This window comes from Carcharodon carcharias, chromosome 4, assembly GCF_017639515.1.
Source record: "Carcharodon carcharias isolate sCarCar2 chromosome 4, sCarCar2.pri, whole genome shotgun sequence".
NCBI classification, from domain to species: Eukaryota; Metazoa; Chordata; class Chondrichthyes; order Lamniformes; family Lamnidae; genus Carcharodon; species Carcharodon carcharias.
In genome coordinates this window covers 9,625,851-9,651,050 of record NC_054470.1, presented here as the reverse complement: position 1 = coordinate 9,651,050, position 25,200 = coordinate 9,625,851, and the positions used below count along the sequence as shown (strand labels likewise).

General features: G+C 42.6%; 1 protein-coding gene across 4 annotated transcripts in view; it reads right to left on the bottom strand.

Moving 5' to 3' along the window:
* The window catches only part of LOC121277398 (dmX-like protein 1), a 258,411-nt gene that overhangs the window by 14,607 nt on the left and 218,604 nt on the right, over positions 1-25,200 (bottom strand). For all 4 annotated transcript variants that reach the window (XM_041186812.1, XM_041186814.1, XM_041186813.1 and 1 more), the window contains 5 exons: positions 24,876-25,017; positions 16,323-16,383; positions 6,974-7,101; positions 1,514-1,597; positions 1,308-1,399 (listed from right to left, as the gene is read on the bottom strand). In XM_041186812.1, the coding sequence (XP_041042746.1) occupies positions 1,308-1,399; positions 1,514-1,597; positions 6,974-7,101; positions 16,323-16,383; positions 24,876-25,017 (507 nt within the window). The remainder of the gene's footprint in view (positions 1-1,307; positions 1,400-1,513; positions 1,598-6,973; positions 7,102-16,322; positions 16,384-24,875; positions 25,018-25,200) is intronic.

Here is a 25,200-nt window from a genome sequence, read left to right as displayed (position 1 = left end):
AACATTTTGTCTATTTGACTCAGTAGCATTCATTGAGCAATCAGATCATTCTGACTAAATACATGCATACTTCATGCATGGCATAGCTATGACACACAATTTAAAAAAGGAATTTGTTTAGAAAGGAAGCGAGACAGTGAGCAGAAAATTGTTTGTGAAGTTCACTGCAAAGCTAAAAATAGTATCAGATTACGCTGCTTGTTAAGTTTCAGAAGCACATAGGTGATTCTGAGTGCAGTCATTTTTCAAAGAGTACTTATTGTAACGTAGAATCCTCTAAATTTTTTTTTTTATTCATTCACGGGATGTGGGGCTTCACTGGCTAGGCCAGCATTTATTGCCCATCCCTAGTTGCCCTTCAGAGGGTGATGGTCAGCTGCCTTCTACATGTGGTGTAGGTACATCCACGGTGCTGCTAAGAAGGGAGTTCCAGAATTTTGACCCAGCAACAGTGAAGGAACGATGATATATTTCCAAGTCAGGACGTGAGTGACTTGGAGGGGAACTTCCAGGTGGTGGTGTTCCCATCTATCTGCTGCCCTTGTCCTTCGAGGTGGTAGTGGTCGTGGGTTTGGAAGGGGCTGTCTAAGGAGCCTTGGTGAATTCCTGCAGATGCTAGAGGGACTGAATGTTTGCAGATGTGGTGTCAACCAAGTGGACTGCTTTGTCCAGCTTCTTTAGTACTCCATCACATTTCTTGTGCCTTGTGGAGTCAGGTGTAGCCACAGTATTTATATGGCTAGTCCAGTTCAGTTTCTGGTCAATGTTAACCACCAGGATGTTGAGTGGGGGATTCAGTGATGGTAACGTCATTGAACATCAAGGTTCGATGGTTGGATTCTCTCTTGTTGAAGATGGTCATTGCCTGACTTGTGTGGCATGAATGTTACTCGCCACTTGTCAACCCAAGCCTGGATATTGACTGCTTGAGTATCTGTGGAGTTGCAAATCAGCGAACATGACCTTATGATGGAAGGAAGGTCATTGATGAAGACATTGGTTGGGCATTTAAGAGCCATCATTGGACTTTTAATTCCAGATTTTTATTGAATTCAAATTCCACCATCTACCGTGGCAGGATTGGAACCTGGGTCCCCAGAGCATTACTAGTCCAGTGACAATACCACTATGCCTCCCCCTTTAGTTAAGCTCTGGTAACTTCCTTATGAAGGTTAGTGAATTGAGAAGTTACTATGTGTGCAAGGATGGAAAGTGCCATAACTAGTATAGTGTGGCATCAAAAAAGCAAAAGGACCAAAACATCTTATAGTCATGCTCAGAAATAAACATTAATTTGTTCATCTCACCTGTTGTCACTAGACTGTCCTGCTGTTGCTATTAAAGTAGACGAACTAACAAAAACAAAATCATTTGCAGTTTTGTTGTGGCACTGCCAGGTCTGAAAAATGAAACATAATTTGAGTATTGAATATGCAGCATGTTAATAAGTTACAGGCTTTTTTAATTAACATATTAGATTTAAACATATAAAGGCAGTTATTTATCAGCTCACCAGGTAAGGTTTTGGTGTAGCTCCTAAAGCAATTGGATTTGTTTGCCAGAAGCTCAGGAATCCATCTCCATCAACGATGCCAAACTGATAAAAAAGACAAGGTTACATACCTCATTAATCTAAAGAGGCTACATAGTTCTGCATTTCTATTCAGACCCATTAATGGCAGTTTTTGCTTTCAAATGCTAAATAGCAATGCAAAGGCACATATTGAAATTGTTTCTTTGCTAGTAGCATTTTGAAACTCTAAGCAGGTGAATTAAATATCATAACTGCTTCACTAATTAAGAAGGCCGGATTTTTGCAAAATCAGGGCGACTCCATGGGCCTTTCAAAATGGCGGATGGCAACTAGATTTGGAGTCCCACCTCCAATTTCGACAGATCCCGTTTTTTGCTGGTAGGGGAAAAGGGGTGGGGCATGACTCACAACAGGGAAACCCAAATTCAGCCAGGCCATTTGAACTCAAGTGATCAGTTCAGATAGGCCTTGTTTTTGCTGAAGCAGGGGCCTTAAACTACGGTATGGGAGTTCCAAATTTTTAGAGTAGATGTAAGTCTCTTGAAGGGCTTATAAGGTCTGTAAGAACTGTCAAGCTGTGAAGTTATTTAAATCCCCAACCCTTTAAATTTTTTTTAAAAAAACCTGCCTCTATCAATGTGAAGTAAAAAAACAATCCTCTGTTCCAGCAGTTACAATAGCTGTTTGTTGACATAACTCTAAGGGCTCTTTATGAATACTTGGGGTGGGGTGGGGATGGGGTTCCACAACCTATAAGTATCTCAGCAGAGGGGCTCCAAGTTCACAGTTTGATTGACAGCTCAAAGAGGTTATTAAAGCATTATCAGTCCTTGACGTGGGGTTATGAATAGGACTTTGTTTTTATAAGGGATGAAACACTTGAGAAATGTAAAAGATTTGAATGGGTTTTGTGAATGAGACCATTCATTTTATTGTGAGGGCAGTAATAGCTATTTAGACCTTTATTTTATTTCATTGCAACATGACCCCTAAGGTCTGTCCATGAAGTATACTGGGTGATTTGGCACGCGGGGTGTTAAGGGCAGGTCAGCATTAATTTGGCCTGGGGATAGTAAGGGGTAACTGTGCTGGGTGGGGGCATGAGTTGGCATGGATAAGAGTCCATGCCAGCCAGACAAATAAATTTGTCAAGTTCCTCCACTGTCGGTTAACAACTTGAATTTAGAAAGAAATCTGAAAGCACTTCACTGAGAAAAAAGGAAAACCTGATGTCTAGCCAAAGGAGGAAAGATTAGGAAGGGTGGTCATAAAACCCACCTTTACAATCAAGTTTAAGTAAGGTGGGTGTGATGGGAATCAGGGAGAGAATTTGAGAGAGTCAGAACTATGCTGCTAAAAGTATGATTTCCAAGGGGAGCATGGATGCACAAGAGGAATGGAATAGCGAGTGTGAAGAGTGTGGATTGTAAGGTTAGAGAAGGAAGGTTACAAAGGATTGAGGCCACAGGGAGATTTAGACACAAGGATAAGAATTTAATGCATTAGAAAAATCAGCAGTTTATACAGCTCACCAAGAACAGGGGTGATATGTGAATGAGAATAAGTGCAGGATAGGTTAACAGAAGCAGTATTGGATTAGCTAAAATTTATAGAAGCTTGAGGATGGCAGACTGGGAGGAAAGCAATAGATTAATTGAGTCTGGTGAGGAGATGAAGGCATAACTCGGGAGTTCAGTGGAAGATGGATTGAAATAGTGCCAGAAGCGGATGATGTTTTGGAGGTGGAAAGAGCCAATATATTATTTTTTTAAAAATTCATTTACAGGAGGTGGTCAGCATTTATTACCCATCCCTAACTGCCTTCAAGAAGGTGGTGATGAGCTGTTTTCTTGAACCAATGTAGACCCTGTGGTGTAGGTACCCCTATAGTGCTGTGAGGAAGTTCCAGGAATTTGACCCAGCGACAGTGAAGGAACAGCAATATATTTCCTAGACAGGATGGTGAATGGCTTGAAGGGGAACTTCCAGGTGGTGGTGTTCCCATGTATCTGCTGCCCACGTCCTTCTAGATGGTAGTGGTGGTGGGTTTGAAAGGTGCTTTCTAAGGATCCTTGGTGAGTTTCTGCAGTGCATCTTGTGGATAGTACACGTTGCTGCTACCATTCATCGGTGGTGGAGGGAGTAAATGTTTGTGGAAGGGGTGCCAATCAAGTGGACTGCTGTGTCCTGGATGGTGTCAAGCTTCTTGACTATTGTTGAAGCTGCACTAATCGAGACAAGCGGAGAGGAGTCCATCACACTCCTGACTTGTGCCTTGTAGACGATGGACAGGCTTTGGGGAGTCAGGAGGTAAGTTACTTGCCGCAAGATTCCTAGACTCTGACCTGCTCTTGTAGCCAGTGCAGTTCAGTTCTGGTCAATGGTGATGCCCAGAGTGTTGACTGTGGTGCATTCAGCGATGGTAATGCCATTCAATATGAAGGGGTGATGGTTAGATTCTCTCTTGTTGGAGGTGGTCATTGCCTGGCATTTGTGTGGCATGAATGTTACTAGTCACCTGTCAGCCCAAGCCTGGATATTGTCCAGGTCTTGTTGCATTTGGACATGAACTGCTTCAGTATCGGAGAAGTCAGGTGCTGAACATTGTGCAATCATCAATGAACATTCTCACTTCTGACCTTATAATGGAAGGAATGTCATTGATGAAGCAGCTGAAGATGGTCAGCTGAGGACACTACCTTGAGGAACTCCTGCAGCAATGTCCAGGAACTATGATTGACCTCAAACAACCACAACCATCTTCCTTTATGCTAGGTATGACTCCAGCCAGCAGAGAGTTTTCCCCAATTTCCATTGACTCCAATTTTGCTAGGGCTCCTTGATGCCACACCAGGTCAAATCTGCCTTGATGTCAAGGGCAGTCACTCTCGCCTCAACTCTGGAGTTCAACTCTTTTGTTCATGTTTGAACCAAGGCTGTAATGAGGTCAGAAGCTGAGTGACACTGGCGGTACCCAAACTTAGCATCAGTGAGCAGGTAATTGCGAAGCACATGCTGCTTGATGATCCTTTCCATTACTTTACTGATGAAGAATAGCTGATGGGACAGTAATTGGCTGGGTTGGATTTGCCCTACACTTTGTGGACAGGACATACCTGGGCAAATTTCCACATTGCCGGGTAAATGCATGTGTTGGAACAGCTTGCCTAGGGCGTGGCAAGTTCTGGGGCAGAAGTCTTTAGAGCGACTGCCGGGATATTGTCAGGCCCATAGCCTTTGCAGTATCCAGTGCCTTCAGCCGTTTCTTGATATCATGTGGAGTGAATCAAATTGGTTGAAGACTGGCATCTGTGATGCTCAGGACCTCTGGAGTCATCCACTCAGTATTGCTGTGAATGCTTTAGCCATATCTTTTGCACTGGGCTCCTCCAACAATGAGGATGGGGATATTTGTGCAGCCTCCTCCTCCTGTGAGTTAACTGTTCACCACCAGTTGCGACTGGATGTGGCAGGACTGCAGAGCTTAGACCTTACCAGTTAGTTGTGTAATCACCTAGCTCTGACTATCACTTGCTGCTTATGCTGTTTGGCACGCAAATTGTAGCTTCACCAGGTTGACACCACATTTTTAGGTATAGCTGGTGCTTTTCCTGGCATGTCCTCCTGCACTCTTCATTGAACCAGGGTTAATCCCCTGGCTTAGCGATAATGGTAGAGTGGAGAATATGCCAGGCCATGAGGTTACAGATTGTGATTGCCCAGTTTCGACTTGCTAGATCTGTTCGAAATCTATCCCATTTAGCACGTTGGTAGTACCACACAACACGATGGATGGTATCCTCAATGCGAAGACTTCATGTCAAGGACTTTGCAGTGGTCACTCCTACCAATACTGTCATGGATAGATACATCTGCGGCAAGCAGATGTGACGATGAGTATGTTTTTCCCGCTTGTTGGTTCCCTCACCACCTGCCGCAGGCCTAGTCTAGCACCTATGTCCTTTAGGATCTAGGCAGCTCAGTCTGTGGTGGTGCTACTGGGCCACTCTTGGTGATGGACATTGAAGACCCCACCCAGAGTACATTCTGCACCCTTGCCACCCTCAGTGCTTCCCCCAAGTGGTGTTCAACACAGAGGAGTACTCATTCATCAGCTAAGGTTGGGGGGGGGTGGGGGGTCAGTATGTGGTAATCAGCATTGCTCATGTTTGACCTGATTCCATGAGACATCAAAGGGGCCGGAGTTAATGTTGAGGACTCCCAGGGCAACTCCCTCCCGACTATAAACCACTGTGCTGCCACCTCTGCTATATCTGTCCTGCCTGCGGGACAGGGCATATCCAGGGGTGGTGATAGTATGACTCTGAAAGTATGATTATGACAGGCAGTTGCTTAACTAGTCAGTGAGACATTCTCCCAATTTTGGCACTAGCCTCCAGATATCGTTAAGGAGGACTTTGCAGGGTTGACAGGGCTGGGTTTGTCTGTGCCGGGTGTTCCACCCTGTTTCATTCCTTTTTATTGACTTTGTAGCTGTTTGATACAACTGAGTGGCCTGCCATTTCAGAGGGCATTTAAGAGTCAACCACAGTACTGCAGATCTGGAGTCACATGTAGGCCAGACCAGATGAGGAAAGCGGGTATCCTTCCCCAAAGGACAGTGAACAAGATGGGTTTTTTATGACGATCGACTGGTTTCGTGGTCATCGTTATTTTTGTTGAAATCAAATTCCACCATCTGCCATGATTCAAACCCTTGGTCTCTGGATTACCAGTCCAGTGACAATACCACTATGCAACTGTCTCCCCATGTGGAAGTCTATCCCACAGTAGTGAATAATGTTGTCAAATGCAGCATGCAGGTGAGCAAAAGGCTAAGAATAAATGCTTTGGAGACTCTTGATGGTGTAGCATGTGTCATTAGAGAAGCCATTACTAGTGATGTACTGGCTTTGATCAGGTAGGTGAAAATAGGGCCTGAAGGCAGGCATGGCTTGATTGACAAGAGGAAGGGGATGAAGAAGAAAACCATAAGCATTTATCGTTAGAATTGCAGGGAAGGGGCAGAAGAGAGGTTCAATGCATTAACAAACTGGTTGGGTATACAGCAATCTAATAGCTTGTATGGTTACTTTTCTTTGTGCTTAAAATTTCTATATTAATTTAATTTCATAATTCATGACCTCTGGCTTGTTAATTAAGTATAAGCACAACTACACCTACACTCTCATATCCATTCTGTTATGTTGGGAATTAGGGCATCATTTGGGGCATTTCTAAGCTCCCATAAAACATTATATTCAAGGGGTGCATGACTTTGTTACATGCCAAATACAAGTAGTTTGATTCTCCAGTAGTCAGTCCTCATCTGTGCAGTGATAAAATGCTGAAAGATATACACACATTTATGTATGAATATAAAAAAGCTCAAGCAACTTTAAACACATTTTACTTCCTTCTCTTTCACGGATATCATACCTTATTACCCTGATGATTAAATCGTATTCTGGTTATCCTGGAATTGCCTGAAGGTCGAAAGCATGCTAGTTGCTGTGAGTGACCCCATTCAAACATTCGAACACTACCATCCTGAGCACCAGTTAGATCTAAGTCATTGCAGAAATAATACTTTGTCAACTATTTAGCACAGATCAATACTTTCTTTAACATCCACAACTTAAAAAAGCTACAAAGTCAAAACACACCAAATATTAACTATCAAAAGAACATTTAGCCTCTATTCATATGTTTGTTCATCTTTTCCAGTATATCAAGTGGGCAAAAGAAGTTCAAGCCAGCCAAGAATGGATTTATCAAGCATGGCTGTATTGAGAACATTCCTCATTGCTTTTGGTTTTGTTGATACACAATCATACTATTCAAAAGAAAACAATTGGTTGAAGAAATGCCAATATAAATTACATTAGTAGAAGAATATTTATCCTGTAATTAGCAACTGCACATTGTAGGTGGAAACATTCAGATTGTCATAATTCACTGCATAAAAAAATTCATCTCACCTTTGGTTCTTTTGTCAATTGTCTTAAATCCATCTTTCTCTGGTTAGTGACCCTTCTGTCAATGTAACAGTTTCTCCTTTTTTACTCTATCAAAATCATTTATAAACTTCAACACTTATTTTAAATCTCCCCTTAATCTTTTCTGCTCAAAGAAGAATAAATCCAGCTCTCTAGTCTCTTCATGTAACTGAAGCCCCACATCCTTGATACCATTCTAATAAATCTCCTCTGCACCTTCTTCCAAAGACTTGATATACTTCCTGAAGTGTGCTGCCCAGCTAAGGCCTAACTAATGCAAAACTCCTTGTTTTTGTACTTCATGTCTCTGTTTATAAAGTCAAGGATCCCACATGCTTTAACAATCTTCTCAACTTTTGTCCTGCCACCTTCAAAGGCCTGTGAACTTGCACACTTTTAAAAATTGTAAATATTGACTCTCCCATTTTCCTCCCAAAATGCATCACTTCCCACATTTTAGGCATATAAATAGTAGAACACTAATTTATCTGGGTTGTTTTGTTGCGTCATGCCATATTCTGTTGAATAACTAGAATACTGATTCAGGGTCCTTCTTCACTGTGTATATTTCCCTACCACTAAACAACAGGGTCATATAACTCTCATTATAAAAGTAGTTTGGTGGTGCAGAGCTTGAGTATTGCAGAAAAACAGAGGCATACCGAAGCTTTTCATCTTGCATTCATCAGGACACTTCACAATACCACCAATATAAGGGGAAAGCAACAATTTATACTTATGAGAAAAGCATGCTAATTGGTTGGCAAGTAGACTCTGATTGGTAGAGGCATTGCCATGGAGAATGCTGCTGCTGCCCATGTGCTCATTTGACATTGCTAGCCTATTAAAGAAGTCATAGATATTTGCGCTGCAGCACTATATCATGGCGATCTAGACCGGCCACCATTGAGTGAATCAGTATTCATAGAATTTATGAACACGCCAATTTGGGCAGTTGAGTTCAGTTTTAATGACACCATGTATGCCCAAGTAGATGGTGTTGCCATAGGATCCCAATGAGAAACATGTCTTCAATGGCATGACACCTAACCTCCTACCCCTCACATACTTCCGATATGTGGATGATACATTCGCTATATTTAACTTTGTAGTTGCATGTAATAATTTCCTTACCTGTCTTCATGGGCTCCATCCTGTGCTCAAATTCCCCTTTGAAATGGAGCAGTCAAATAAACTCCCCTTCCTTTGCATACTAGTTGCGAAATCTGCCGGGGATTCTCTACCACGGTCTACTGCAAGCCCACCTTCATGGTCAATATACGCGCTGGGATTCATATAGTTCCACACGCTGTGAAATTGGTCTTATTGGCAGCCTTGTAAATAGGGCCCCAAGCCATTTACTCACCATGAAAGCTTGATGCTGAAATAGGGCACATCAAAGGCATCCTGCAGGATAATGGCTACCTTGATCAGATCATCTTGCACTGTATATCACGCAAACTCATGTTCGGGCTTATGGCCGTCACTTTCAGCCTTGAAAAGTGCCCAGTCTACCTCAGATTACCTTGGAAGGACAAGGCATCTCAAAAAATTTGAGCAACAGGTGAAGTCAGCTGTTTCGTGCTGCCACTATGCAGTAGCAACATGGTGGGTATTCGCCAATAACAAGATGCTGCCGTCGAGCCAGAAAGACATTCTGCCTATCACAGAAATGAGTAATGTGGGATATGAATTTCAGTGCCAGTGTGATGCATAGGCTGTATATCCCAAAGATTGGCGATCGTAACAGCATGTCCCAGCCGCTGTTCACAAGTGGCAAGGCACAGACTCAACCCAACCAGCCTGTGCTTGCAAAAATCAAAACAAAGTGTCCAACATTAGGTATGATTCTGCAATTGCACAACAATTGCTAAATAATCCTTAGTGTGCTAAGAATTACGCTGACGATCAATTTAAGATTTCTCAGTCGGGCTCGCAGTGTGGTGCATTTGCATGTATTGGAAGCTACATATATTAATACAAAGGGCTCTGTTCTTTGCAGGCAGAGAGAACATGTACACACATTGCACCCGTTTCAGCTAAACAAAATAAGTGACAACCATTCGCTGACTCATTCCTCAGGCAATGCCTTGACCAATCAGATCAAGCTGCCTGGTTTAAATTTCAAACAATGCCTGGCAGTTAACTGTCAGCCACCATCACTGGTGCATTCTCCATGGCAATGCCTCTATCAATCATCGTCCACTTGCCAGCCAATCAGCACTTTCTTCACATACAGTAAAAATTGTTATTTTCCCCCTATATTGGTATTCTTGCAAAGTGTTCTGATGAGTGCAAGATGAAAAGCTTCAACGTCTCTTTTTTCAGCAATACATTAAAAAAGCTTATTTATGCAAATTTGGGATTCCTAAATTATGTCATATTAAATGCAAAGGATTAAAAAGTCTTAACTTTCAGCTGCAGTTTGAACAGATTTCCGAATTGTTATGGAGGCTATTAAATACAAAATAACAATGCACATTTTGAAACAATATCCTTCAACAACAGTGGAATAAGGCATTAACATATTCTATTGTATAAACATTTATTAACCTTCCCCATAAATAACTTTTTTGTAGGCTTTTAAATTTTATGTTGTGTTACATAAAATCTTCAAAACTGACTTTGCTACTTCATTGAACAGCCCATTATAGTTACTGTAGACCTTTTTTCTTGCTTGCAACTACACAAAATTTCTTAGGCTAGTACTGTGCACTGGGCTGTTCCAGTGGCTGTAAATACAGGGTTTGTCATATAATAACAGGTGAACTTAGAACATGTTAGGTCTTGTGTTTTCCCTTCTCAGTCCTGCTTCTTGAAATAAGGTGCTTCACCACCAGATTAGGCAAATCTATTTTGATAATGAATGCCTTGCCATCATACTATTTAAATTCATGAGTTAAATTTACGAGTATCTGACTGATACAAGGAGTTCATATGGAGCTGCACAAATCCCAAGAAAATACACAACAGACTGGATATATTGCACACACCCAATATTGAAAACTCCAGTAAATAGAAGAAGCACTCAAGAATACAGGTAATTCCTTCCCAGTGATTCAGAAGGAAAGCTGACTCAAAATGCTGGTTATCTGTTGGGCAAGTGAACAGTTCATAATGCAATGCACCCGAATTATTTTTTTTGTTTAAATTACTGGGCCTTACTTTTGAACAAAAAGTTAATCCCATAAATTTTCTTCCCCAACAAAATGCATATGTTAATTCATAAGAACAAAAGATAAGGAATAGGAACAGGAGAGGACCATATGGCTCCTCGAGTCTGCTTTGCTATTCAATAAGATCATGGTTGATCTTGGACCATAGGTCCACTTTCCTACCAAGTGCCCATATCCCTCGACTTCCTTAGATCCCAAAAATCTATCAATTTCAGCCTTGAATATACTCAATGACAGAGCATCCATAGCCCTATGGGACAGAAAATTCCAAAGGCTCATAACATTCATCGCACCCCTAAAATGATGACCCTTTATCTTGAGGCTTTCTAGACGCTCCAACAAGGGAATCAGCCTCTCTGAATCTATCCTGTCAAGCCCTCTCTGAAGCTTATGTGCTTCAATGAGGCCATCAGTTCTGAACTCGAGACTCTAGGTCCACTCTGAATCTCTCCAAACATAGTTTCACCAAAGCCCTGTACAATTACAGCAAGAGTTCCTTATCTTATTCTCCAACCCCCTTGCAATAAAGGCCAACAAACTAATTACTTTTCTAATTCTTTGTTGTTGTACCTTAATGTTGGCTGCGTTAAGAACAAGGACACCCTACTCCCTCTGAACATTAACATTTAATAACAACAAAAAAACTGCGGATGCTGGAAATCCAAAACAAAAACAGAATTACCTGGAAAAACTCAGCAGGTCTGGCAGCATCGGCGGAGAAGAAAAGAGTTGACGTTTCGAGTCCTCATGACCCTTCGACAGAACTTGCGTTCGAGTCCAAGAAAGAGTTGAAATATAAGCTGGTTTAAGGTGTGTGTGTGGGGGGGCGGAGAGATAGAGAGACAAAGAGGTGGAGGTGGGGGGGGGGTGGGGGGGTGTGGTTGTAGGGACAAACAAGCAGTGATAGAAGCAGATCATCAAAAGATGTCAACAACAATAGTACAATAGAACACATAGGTGTTAAAATTAAAGTTGGTGATATTATCTAAACGAATGTGCTAATTAAGAATGGATGGTAGGGCACTCAAGGTATAGCTCTAGTGGGTTTTTTTTATATATAATGGAAATAGGTGGGAAAAGGAAAATCTTTATAATTTATTGGAAAAAAAAAGGGGAAGGGGGAAACAGAAAGGGGGTGGGGATGGGGGAGGGAGCTTACGACCTAAAGTTGTTGAATTCAATATTCAGTCCAGAAGGCTGTAAAGTCCCTAGTCGGAAGATGAGGTGTTGTTCCTCCAGATTGCGTTGGGCTTCACTGGAACAATGCAGCAAGCCAAGGACAGACATGTGGGCAAGAGAGCAGGGTGGAGTGTTGAAATGGCAAGCGACAGGGAGGTTTGGGTCATTCTTGCGGACAGACCGCAGGTGTTCTGCAAAGCGGTCGCCCAGTTTACGTTTGGTCTCTCCAATGTAGAGGAGACCACATTGGGAGCAACGGATGCAGTAGACTAAGTTGGGGGAAATGCAAGTGAAATGCTGCTTCACTTGAAAGGAGTGTTTGGGTCTTTGGACGGTGAGGAGAGAGGAAGTGAAGGGGCAGGTGTTGCATTTTTTGCGTGGGCATGGGGTGGTGCCATAGGAGGGGGTTGAGGAGTAGGGGGTGATGGAGGAGTGGACCAGGGTGTCCCGGAGGGAGCGATCCCTACGGAATGCCGATAAGGGGGGTGAAGGGAAGATGTGTTTGGTGGTGGCATCATGCTGGAGTTGGCGGAAATGGCGGAGGATGATCCTTTGAATGCGGAGGCTGGTGGGGTGATAAGTGAGGACAAGGAGGACCCTATCATGTTTCTGGGAGGGAGGAGAAGGCGTGAGGGCGGATGCGCGGGAGATGGGCCGGACACGGTTGAGGGCCCTGTCAACGACCGTGGGTGGAAAACCTCGGTTAAGGAAGAAGGAGGACATGTCAGAGGAACTGTTTTTGAATGTAGCATCATCGGAACAGATGCGACGGAGGCGAAGGAACTGAGAGAATGGGATGGAGTCCTTACAGGAAGCAAGGTGTGAGGAGCTGTAGTCGAGATAGCTGTGGGAGTCGGTGGGTTTGTAATGGATATTGGTGGACAGTCTATCACCAGAGATTGAGACAGAGAGGTCAAGGAAGGGAAGGGAAGTGTCAGAGATGGACCACGTGAAAATGATGGAGGGGTGGAGATTGGAAGCAAAATTAATAAATTTTTCCAAGTCCTGACGAGAGCATGAAGCGGCGCCGAAGTAATCATCGATGTACCGGAGAAAGAGTTGTGGAAGGGGGCCGGAGTAGGACTGCAGTCCTAGGAGAGCTTCATGCTCTCGTCAGGACTTGGAAAAATTTATTAATTTTGCTTCCAATCTCCACCCCTCCATCATTTTCACGTGGTCCATCTCTGACACTTCCCTTCCCTTCCTTGACCTCTCTGTCTCAATCTCTGGTGATAGACTGTCCACCAATATCCATTACAAACCCACCGACTCCCACAGCTATCTCGACTACAGCTCCTCACACCCTGCTTCCTGTAAGGACTCCATCCCATTCTCTCAGTTCCTTCGCCTCCGTCGCATCTGTTCCGATGATGCTACATTCAAAAACAGTTCCTCTGACATGTCCTCCTTCTTCCTTAACTGAGGTTTTCCACCCACGGTCGTTGACAGGGCCCTCAACCGTGTCCGGCCCATCTCCCGCGCATCCGCCCTCACGCCTTCTCCTCCCTCCCAGAAACATGATAGGGTCCCCCTTGTCCTCACTTATCACCCCACCAGCAGCCTCCGCATTCAAAGGATCATCCTCCGCCATTTCCGCCAACTCCAGTATGATGCCACCACCAAACACATCTTCCCTTCACCCCCCTTATCGGCATTCCGTAGGGATCGCTCCCTCCGGGAGACCCTGGTCCACTCCTCCATCACCCCCTACTCCTCAACCCCCTCCTATGGCACCACCCCATGCCCACGCAAAAAATGCAACACCTGCCCCTTCACTTCCTCTCTCCTCACCGTCCAAAGACCCAAACACTCCTTTCAAGTGAAGCAGCATTTCACTTGTATTTCCCCCAACTTAGTCTACTGCATCCGTTGCTCCCAATGTGGTCTCCTCTACATTGGAGAGACCAAACGTAAACTGGGTGACCGCTTTGCAGAACACCTGCGGTCTGTCCGCAAGAATGACCCAAACCTCCCTGTCGCTTGCCATTTCAACACTCCACCCTGCTCTCTTGCCCACATGTCTGTCCTTGGCTTGCTGCATTGTTCCAGTGAAGCCCAACGCAATCTGGAGGAACAACACCTCATCTTCCGACTAGGGACTTTACAGCCTTCTGGACTGAATATTGAATTCAACAACTTTAGGTCGTAAGCTCCCTCCCCCATCCCCACCCCCTTTCTGTTTCCCCCTTCCCCTTTTTTTTCCCAATAAATTATAAAGATTTTCCTTTTCCCACCTATTTCCATTATATATAAAAAAAACCCACTAGAGCTATACCTTGAGTGCCCTACCATTCATTCTTAATTAGCACATTCGTTTAGATAATATCACCAACTTTAATTTTAACACCTATGTGTTCTATTGTACTATTGTCGTTGACATCTTTTGATGATCTGCTTCTGTCACTGCTTGTTTGTCCCTACAACCACACCCCCCCAACCCCCCCTCCACCTCTTTGTCTCTCTATCTCTCCGCCCCCCCCACACACACACCTTAAACCAGCTTATATTTCAACTCTTTCTTGGACTCGAACGCAAGTTCTGTCGAAGGGTCATGAGGACTCGAAACGTCAACTCTTTTCTTCTCCGCCGATGCTGCCAGACCTGCTGAGTTTTTCCAGGTAATTCTGTTTTTGATTAACATTTAATAGTTCCTCAGGATTTAATAAATTTTCTATTCTTCCTACCAAAGTAAATAACCTCACATTTCCCCACATTATATATCACCTGACAGCTCCTCGTCTATATTCCTTTGCAGACACCTCGAGTCCTCCTCACAGATTACTTTCCCACCTAACTCTGTATCATTAGGAAACTTGAATATATTACTCTCAGTCCCCATCTAAGTCATTATTATAGATTGTAAATAGCTGAGGGCTTAGCACTGATCTTTGTGCCCCCAACCACTAGAAATAGCCTGCCAATTTGAAATTGACCCATTTATTCCTGTTGCTTTCTTTCCTTTAACAGTCCTCTATCCATACTAACATATTTCCCTTAACTCCATGTGCCCTCATCCTGTGCGATAACCTTTTTGGGGGTGCTTACTGATTCATTCGGACCATCAGAATTAAAAACTTTTTCAAGCCAAAACCTAAATTATTTTACCAATACTTCTTAAACACAAACATGCAACATACTGCAAATGTTGAAAATCTGATATAAATATAGAAAATGCTGGAAGTAAACAGGTGTGGTAGCACCTTAGGAGAGAGAGAAAAAAACAGGGGCCCAAATCTTCCCATGTATATTGTGTGAAATCTGGACTTAAGTCTCTGTTGCGTGTAGGGACCCTGTGAAAGTCCTGACACACACATGCGTTATAATTGCCCAGGAGGTTTAAACCTCCAATGGGGTGATTTGTTGCTGCCTGAGGCCCTCCGTAAAAGTTTCCAATACTGAGATCGGGGTCAGAGACTTGGGCCAGGCTAGCGGGAGTTACCTGTATAATTAACATGAAAATATTATGCTGGTTAACACCTGGTCCCGAGATTAGTCATCGTAGCTGAACTGAGCACCAGAACCCGCCACCATGACCCAGCTACCGCCCCTCCCCCACCCGCCCCCCCCACCCCCCCAAACTGAAAACCACACCAATTAATCTGACTGCTCCTCCGAACCAAATACCCAACCCAAAGTGACCAGATTATCACCACCACACCAGGCAATCAGTCTATCAATGCCACCCCCCTCCCCGACTGACCAGACTATCTTTCATCGTCACCCCCAATGATCTGACCAGCACAGCCTGATCCAACACGCTCTCCCACTGCCATCCCTCCGGCCCAACTAAAACCCCCGACCAAGCCCCTCTCCCACCACCAACCTCCTGACCCGAATGTCACCCCCACCCACCCGCCCCTCACTAATCCACTCACCAGCCCAAACTCATTGATTAAAAGACTTGAGACCGTTGAAAACTTACTTGAATATGGAAGCTAGTGCTATAAAAAGGGGCCGTGTCCTCTCCTTCCTTCAACATTCTTGTGCTCGTTGGACTTACGCTGGAGAGGTTGTGCTGGCCTATTTCTGTTTTAGCCAGGATCGGAAGTCCCAGCTGAAAATGGATAATTCCATCAGGGGGCAGAAAGGGTCATGGGCAACAGCAAGGTCTGAACCAGAGTTAATGCTTCAGGTCATGACCTTTCATCAAAAACTGATGACCCCAGATGCTGCCAGGCCTGCTGTGCATTTCCGGAATTTTTTGTTTTAAACAAGACGCTTATTCCAAGTTTTTGACTTTTCAAAGCAGTTTTCCGAGTCTAAAATTTTAATCCTAATCTGAAGGTTAACTCTACAGCAGAAAAACATGTAAACTTAACTATGCTGCGCAACTCATGTTAACAGAAGGTAACTTAGTAACAAAACGATATCACACTACCATTAACTCCTGAGCATCAATAACAAGATTGTCAAACTTTCTGCATGTGCACTCACAATAAGGTAGTGTTGGATGTGAAGCCATCCTCCTGGCATTATTCATATTCCTCTTGATCATCTGCCAAAGTGAACAGTGGTGTTATTAAACTGAAAAAATATGTAGCAACATTTAATATTACTTCAAATCCTTTCGGTGCACAGTAAATAGGAGCATGAAAGATGGCAAGTCTGACCGCCCAATTGAAAATACCCACTGCTACGTAAAACATGAAAAGTTTTTTCTCGACCTGCACCACATTCCGTTTATGTCTTTTTTTTTGCAAGTTGAACTTCAAGGAAATATACATGTACTATGGGCATGTCCCTAATTGCACCGGTCCAACTGTTATAATGTCTTAAGTGAAAGTTACATAACACATGGGGTCTTTATTTCTAATTTACTGAATATGAGTTAATGAGACATTGTCATTGAGCTTTGTGGAGCCAATGCACAGACTAAGTATGTACACGATTACATATTTGATGCAACCCAACATTGCCAACCACTCTGGTGGGGGGCTCAGGTCACATATAGGTCACAGTGAGTAGACATTGCATTTTCTTCCCAAAAGAACACAAGTGAACCAATTACAACAATCAGACAGATACTTGCTTATGTCCAGATTATTAAACAATTCAAAGGGATTTGAGCTCTCATTTTTTTGTATATAATTCCAGGATTCTTCATTACTAGTTCAGTATCATTACATGAATTGAAAATGTGCACGGGGTAGGAGGTTAGGGCTCATTCCATCAAAAAACTTGTTTTTCATGGAAACGTTAATGAACACTTTCGGACCCAAAAAGTTGCCTGATCAACCTCAAATTACCCCGGGAAGGAAAAGTATACAAAAAATTTGAACAACAGGTTAAGCAGCAAGCTGTTTCACGCTGCTACTATGCAGAGGCCATGTATGTGGTACTTTCCACTAACAGGTTGCTGCCAGCAGTCCAAAAACACATTCTGCGTACCACACACAACTGAGCAACATGATATGTGAATTTCAGTGCTGGTGGGATGCAATCAACCCCAGTTGCAAAACCAAGTACATGACATGTACTTTTAGATGCGATTCCACGATTGGGCAACACATGCTGAACAATCCTGAGTGTGCTAATAGGTACACCAACAACCAATTTAACATAGACAGTCAGAGTCATCAAGATGTCTCATTTACGTTTGCTAGAAGTAACATTCATTCATATGCAGGAATCCACTCTCTGGAAACAACGGGAATATATTCAAGCTTTGAGCCTTTTTTGAATTACCTGGAAGCTTGGGGAGCCTATAATTCCCTGTTACTTTCTCCATGACGACGCCTTGACCAGAATTGACTTTCTGACCAACCAGCACCTTTTGCTCTTGTACAAATTGTTGAGGTCATTTGAAATTTGGTGTTCAGGTGTTTAGTCCTGATGAGCGCAAGATGAACAGCTTTGGCATCTCTCTTTTCGGCAACATTCAAATTCTGTACTACCAAGCAACTTCTTAAAGCACTTTGTGAAAATGTCATGTTATTTACTCACCGGTTCATATGGGCAGCTCCAACTAATGCCCCCCCACCACACACACAAATCAGTCAGCCAGTGGTGGCACAACAGCTCTAACAGCTTGAGCCAGTATGTGCCTGTAGCAGTGCAGGCAATATTTTTAAACAGTCTTCAGAAAGGAAAAAAGTCCCAAGACATGCAGGCCCAAAATCAGGGCTGGACACTGCCTGGGCTGGGTGTGGAACAAAGTCTTGGAGGAGGGAGAACTTGTGATCACAAGAGCTTTTGCTGTGACTCAATTTGGGGGTGCAACCCATTTTGGAAACCATTGCTTTAAGCTAAAAAAAGGGCGAAGGGGCTGTGAAGGGTTCAGGTGAGAGGGAATTTATAAATCGGAAGAAAAAAATCAAGGCCACAGAACAGTGTGTCGAGTTGGGTAAAGATCAGCACTGTGACAGGAAGGAACAGAATATAACGGTAATAGGGCATCAGCAAAGTAAGCTCAGATAAGGGAAAAATGGTTAAAAAATTAAAACGAAGGCACCTTATCTGAATCCATAAAGCATTTGTAACAAGGTGAACAAATTAATGGAAAAATAAAGATAAATGGGTTTGATCTAACAGCCATGAGAGACATGCATGGTGACCAAGGTTGAGAACTAAACATTTCAGGGTACTCTGGAACGAAAAATGAGTAGCAGCTCTGATAATAAATAATGACATAAGAATAGCACTGAAGAAGGGCCTATGCTCGAAAGAGAAGTCTAACCAGTATGGGAAAAAAATAAGATAACAAGGGCAGTAGGAGCTTGTAACAAAGGTAATACAATAATTGAGAAACTATAATCTTCACTTAGACAGCACAAATCAAGTGTGAAGTAGTTTGGAGGACGAGTTAATGAAATGCACTTGAGGCAGCTTCCTGGAACAACACACTGTGGAGCCAACCAAAAAAATGCTATTTTATATTTTGGCTTGTGTAATACGAGTGTTAACTTGTATGCTCTTAGTAAGCAATTATCTGGGGAAGAGTTATAATAATATGATGGAATTTCACACTGAGTTTAGGACTGACATCTTTAGATCTGAAACTAGAATCTTAAACATAAATGAAGCTTTTAACATAAGTTTGAGGAGGGAGATGGCTAAAATAGATTAGGAAATTAATTACAAGGTATGACAGTAGATAAGCATTGCTAAACATTTAAAGAAATATTTCACAATTCTCCATGAGTGTACATCCCACAAGGAAATGAAAACTCTATGGGAAAAGTGGTCCAGCTGGTGTTGAAGAGGTTAAAGATAGTATCTGATGAAAAGAGAGTGAGAAAAAATTGACAGAAGTGAGAAAAGAGAGTGAGATTAAACTAGCAAGAAATATATAAGATTCTAAGAGCTTCTACAAAAATGTAAAAAGGAAGAAAGTAGAGACTCAGACAGTAGAAATTATAATGGAAGGAAAAGGAACTGACAGAGATAAACAAATACTTTGTGCCAGTTTTAACAGCTGAAGACACAAAAAAAATAGCAGAAATACTGGGGAACCAAAGGTTGAATGACAGTGAAGAATTTAAAGTAATTAATATTAGTAAACAAAAGATACCAGAGAAGTTAATGGGACTAAAACCCAACAATTCCCCTGGACCTAATGGCCTACTTCCTAGGGCTCTAAAAGAGGTGGCTACAAAGATAGTGGGGGCACTGGCTGTGGCCTGCCAAAATTCTCTGAATTCTGTAACAGTCCAATGGATTGGAAATGTAACATTACTATTCAAGAAGGGAGAGAGATAACAGGGAATACAGGCCAATTAGTCTTACATTAGTCATCAGGAAACTGCTGGAATACATTATAAAGTAGTAGTAAGGTACATAGAAAATCAGAATATGATTAAGTAAAGTCAACATGGCATTAGAAAGGGAAATTGTATCTGACAATTTGATTAAGAGTCATTTGAAGATATAACTAGCAGTGTAGATAAAGGGGAACTAGTGAATGTAATATATTTGAATTTTCAAAAGGCATTTGATAGGGTTCCACACAAATGATTATGTGCACACTGACCACTTAAAACATTATTACTTTGACAGTTCTAGTACATATCTTTAACTTTCCACAGGGCTCTCAAGCACCCTGCAGAGGTAAGCCAGGAGGAGGAAGATGACTCTTCAGAGGAGGTTATACCCACTGTGGATGCACCATCACAGGACTCATGCAGACCATGCACCAGCTCTGATACTCATGATTTGGTGGGAACAGTAAGGAAGACAGTTCCATTTCACATGGTGACTCACTTATCATAAGAATGAAAAAGCAAATGGTGGAGACAGGGGCAACAGTGGAGAGTCTGCGTCAGAGGCCGCAGGATGCTCCAATCTCTGGATACAGATGCTGTACCTTGGGAGGAATAGGATACTTCTGGAGCAACAGCATAGAATGTGTGATGTACTGGCAGGCAGTCCACCTGCACCATGCACACTCTCAAGCAAAAGGGGCATGATGTCACAGGCCTTTGCAATGATGTCCTTGTTCAAGCACCACCCGTTTGCAACATTAAATAGATCGCATGCAGGCCTTCACCAATGGCTTGCACAATTGGAATGCCATCTTAAATTGCATGAATTATACTCCAGCCTTAGCCATTGTCCCACTGATCTGCAGGAAAGTGTTCTCCAACTCACTGCAAGTAGGAAAAGTGTGGGTAGGTCATGAGAGGGATAATGACAAAAGGGACTCCACTCAAAGTGGTTTCACTTCACACATGTTGTTCCTCCCAATGACAATACCCCAACATGCTACCTTGTGTTCTAATGGCTGAGTCTGCATCATGCAAAGACAGTGTAGCCCTCACAGGCTCCAAAGGAAATTGATCAGCCATCAGAACAAGAATCTGAGCAACCTGCCTCTACCATTGAAAATATGAACATAAGAAATAGGAACTGTAGTAGGCCATCTGACCCTTTGACCTCCTCCTCTATACCTTACACCAAGATCATGCCTAATCATCTACTTCAACTCCATCTTCCAACATTATTCCCATATCCCTTACTTCCCTTCGTACCCAAAAATCTGTCGACCTCTGTCTTACATATGCTTAATAACCGAACATTCACAGTTCTCAGGAGTAGAGAATTCCAGAGACTAACAACACTTTGAGTAAGAAATTTCTCCACAACTCAGTCCTAAATAGCTGACTGCTTACTCTGAAACTGTGACCATGTGTTCTAGATACCCCAGTCAGGGGGAATATATTCTCATTTTCTACCCTGTCATGGCCTTTAAGAAGTTTATATGCTTTAATTGGATCACTTCCCATTCTTCTAAACTACAAGAAATAAAGGCTTGGGTTACTCAACCTCTCCTTAAAGGACAATTCCCTTTTCTCAGGCACCAGTCTAGTGCACTCCCTCTAAGGCTTAGTTAACGTGACCAGAGCAGCAGACAGTACTTCAGGTGTGGCTTCACTAATGCCCTGTATAATTGTAGTACGACACTTTCTTCTTACATCCTTTGTAATAAAAGCTAACGTACTATTTGCCTTCCTAATTGCTTGCTGCACCTGTGCACTAATTTTCTAAGATCCATGTATAAGGGCATCCAGAGCCCTCTGAATACAAACATTTCCCAATCACTCACCTTTCAAAAAATATTGATTTTTAAAATTTTTCATAACAAGGTGATTAACTTCAAACTTTGTCACATTTTACTGTCATGTTTTTGTCCACTCATCAACATGTCTATAATGTCTATATCCCTCTGCAGCCTCTTTGCTCGTCCTCATCACTTATTTTCCCACAAACTTTGTATCATCAGCAAACTTGGATACATTACATTCAGTCCCTTCATCAAAGTCATTAATACAGATTGTAAATAGCTGAGGCCCAAGTGCTGATCTTTGCGATACTTCCCAGTTACAGCCTGCCAACCGAAAAATGTTTAATTTATTCCTACACGCTGACTTTTGTCCTTAATCCATCCATGCTAATATAGTATTCCCAATCCCAAGGGTCCTAATTCTGCATCATAACCTCTTGCATAACATTACTGAATGCTTTTTGAAAATCCATATATGCTATATCTACTGGATTTCCTTAACTGCCCTTACTAGGTAAACCCTCAAAAAAAACTAAGGGCAGATTTGGCAAACATGATTTCTCTTTCATAGAGCCACGTCAACTCTGATAATCATGATTATGATTTTCTAAGTGCCCTGTTACCATGACCCTAACAACAATCCTAGCATTTTGCCCACTGCTGATGTTAGCCTAACTGGCCTATAGTTCCCCGTTTTCTCTTTTTCCCCTTTCTTAAAAAGGGTGTTATGTTTGCTACCTTCCAAACCTTGGGAACTGTTTTAGAGTCTAAGGAATCCTGGAAGATCAAAACCAATGGAGACACCATCTCTGTAACTGCCTCTTTTAAAATCCGAAGATGCAGATTGTCAGGTCCAGGGGATTTTGTCGCCACTTAGTTCCATTAATTTCTTGAGTGTGATTTCTTTACTTATAATGATTTCTTTCAGTTTCTCATTCTCATTTCCAGAATGTTTACTGTGTCTTCGAGAATATTTATTTAGTATCTCTGATATCTCTGCCATTTTCTTACTCCCCATTATAGTTTCACCTGTTGCTGCCTTTCATGGGTCCATGTTCACTTTCACTAATCTCTTCGTATTTGCATATTTATAGAAACGTTTGCAATCTGTTTTTGTGTCTCTTGCAAGGGTGTTATAGGACTGCCTTCTGTTAGTGTCAAAGTTGGCTGGGGTGAAGGGGGTGTGGTGGGGTGGGGGAGGGATGTTTTGCACATTGGAGGAGTGGTGGAACCAAAGTGAACCTTGCAATAATGAGGGCACCCCAGCAGAAAACAGCTCCACTGCTAGCACATTGGCCAGATCACATTGTGCCTCCTCCTTCAAAGAGGCCCTGCACCTTGTTCCTCTTACAGGTCCAAACGTCGCTGCTACAGATTTACAGATCTAGGCCATTTGAGAAACCCAGACAGGTGCATACTGAAGAATACCTCCAGATATATTCAGGCCTGTGAAACACATCTTTAGCGTGCCGACAGCTTGCTGAATCACACATTTGGTTACCATAGGGTTTTCACTGAGTTGCTGCTGGGCACCATTGATTGGGTTCCTCACAGGTGTCATTAGATACATTTTAAATGGGTACCCCTAGTTCCTGTGCAGCCAGCTGGAAAGCCTGCTTCAGTATGCGAAGAGATTTGGGAGGGTGGATTGCTGCAGGTCAAAAGCATCATGGCAGCATTTTGGGGTTACAAACCGGCTGCACATTGATGGAGTGGAAGACCTGGCAGTCGATGAATATGCTTGGATGATCTGCAGGTGCCTTAGTTGTCACATGCATGCGAAGTCAGCTGGAACTGCTAAACTGAGTGCCCGCTCATTTTGTCTGTGTCATCACAGGCAGAGTTGACATAATTGCCTTCCCTGGTAATCTGGCCCTCAGTCAGCACTCATATGCATTTGTGGGCCACCAGCTGGGAGGTCCTGCAAATATGTTTTCAACAGACACCTGCAAGGATCTACAGGCAAAGGAGTTGAGGGCGCTGGTGGTTTTGACAGCCAGTGGTAAAACATGGTCAGAAGGTTTTGTACCAACAAGTTCTAAATGTCTGCCACCACACGGTACGATTCCATGAACATTCTAAGAGTCTGATATTGTTATGAACAAGGGAGAGGTGATAAGATGGTTCCCCTTTTTCCACCTTTCGGCTGACTACAGATAGGTGTGTTTTAAAGAAGTATTTTAACCCCCTCGAGTCCTGTAACTCTCAAGACCAGACAAAAGACAGGTTTTCTTTTAAGTTCATGAAAAGAATAAATGTTGATCTCACAACACCTGAATGTAATCATAACAAAACCCACCTCCCTCTCTCTCTCTCTCTCACTCACACATATAAGAAAAGGTGATTACAAATGAGATAGCATGCATTAATTTTTTTTACAAATCCAAAAATTCACCGTTATACTTGAGTCTTTCAAGATGGAATTTGAAATGTGGCAGGCCTTGTGATCCCCTTTTGGTTTTTACTGAAGAAATGGAGGTTGGATATTTCTGTCAATGAATATGCAGTGGCTTGCTACTTGCAGTAGCAGCTTTTTGGCTTTGCTCCAGTTGAGGTGCAGTTGAGCCATTGTAGCGAGGATCTGGCTTGGTTTTTCAAATCGGTAAGTAGTACCTGTTAGTGGATTCTAGGCAGGGTCCTTGCTTTGCTTGGCTGGATATTCTTTCTTCTGAGTCTCCGTGACTCCCAGACTGACTACCTGAGGCTGCTTTCAAAATTTGTAATAAATGTACCTTATGACAACCGAGTTTCTGGCAGGTGACCACAGTACGTCTTTCCATTGTCCACACAAATGGTCCCTTACGACTTAAGCATTGATACATAATAAGGTTTGTGTTTCAGCCATTTACTACATCTTGTGATAGAATGGGTTTCCCCTTGACCATTCTGTGGAATTCCATTATGCAGCTGAGTGGTCTATAGGACCATTATGCACTAGTTTCTACAGTTATTTAGATAATTGCAGCCATTAAATCCACAGGAAAAGATTGTTGCATCTTAAATGTCTTTTCAATGGAACATCTCAAAAGACTGTTTGCATTTTAACATCCTGTCCCAGACAAGCAGTCTAACGTCCAGCCTTCAGTAGGTCTATGCCGAGTGGCAGACAAGAAGGGGATCACCTGACCTCTCAACTCCAACTTGTTTCAAACAGATTGTCATTCTCTATTTTAATTTTGAAAGTGTCCATTTTCAATAAATCCATGGGTTTAACTGCATGGGTGTAACAATATTCCAACATATCGAGGAAGTTTATCCTATATGCCAGGCATGGCCTCCTGCGATCTACACTTCTTGACTGATCACTCTCCTGTGAAGCTGTGGATTGCTGTTGTTCCTGCTTGTGTTGGTAACCTTGGTCTTCATTTGTCGTTTTATCAATTATTTGATTTTACATTAGCAACAGCCGGGGTAAAATTTCTTTAAGAAATATGGTTGGCATAGTAAGTGGAAAAGTTAATAAGAAAACGTGAATTGTTCTCACTCACCACAGATGCTCCTCGGCCAGTCTGCATGCTGCCAAGCCATGGCATATTTATTGGGGTGCCAGGAACACTGGGAGTATAGGGTGTGCTGCACTGCAAATCACCAAAATCATCTCTAGCATGGACCACCAGAAACTCATCTGATCTATAAGGAAACACAAAAATTGGAAAAAACTAAACCAGTGATAAAATATTTCATAACCAGCATTGCACATTTACCCAACAGATAGGCATCTAATTGCAATTGACTCTAGCTAATAGTTGTAGCAAAACACTTAAGAGTAAAGCATCATACAAAGTACTTCATCACTGCTACTATTAATGCTTT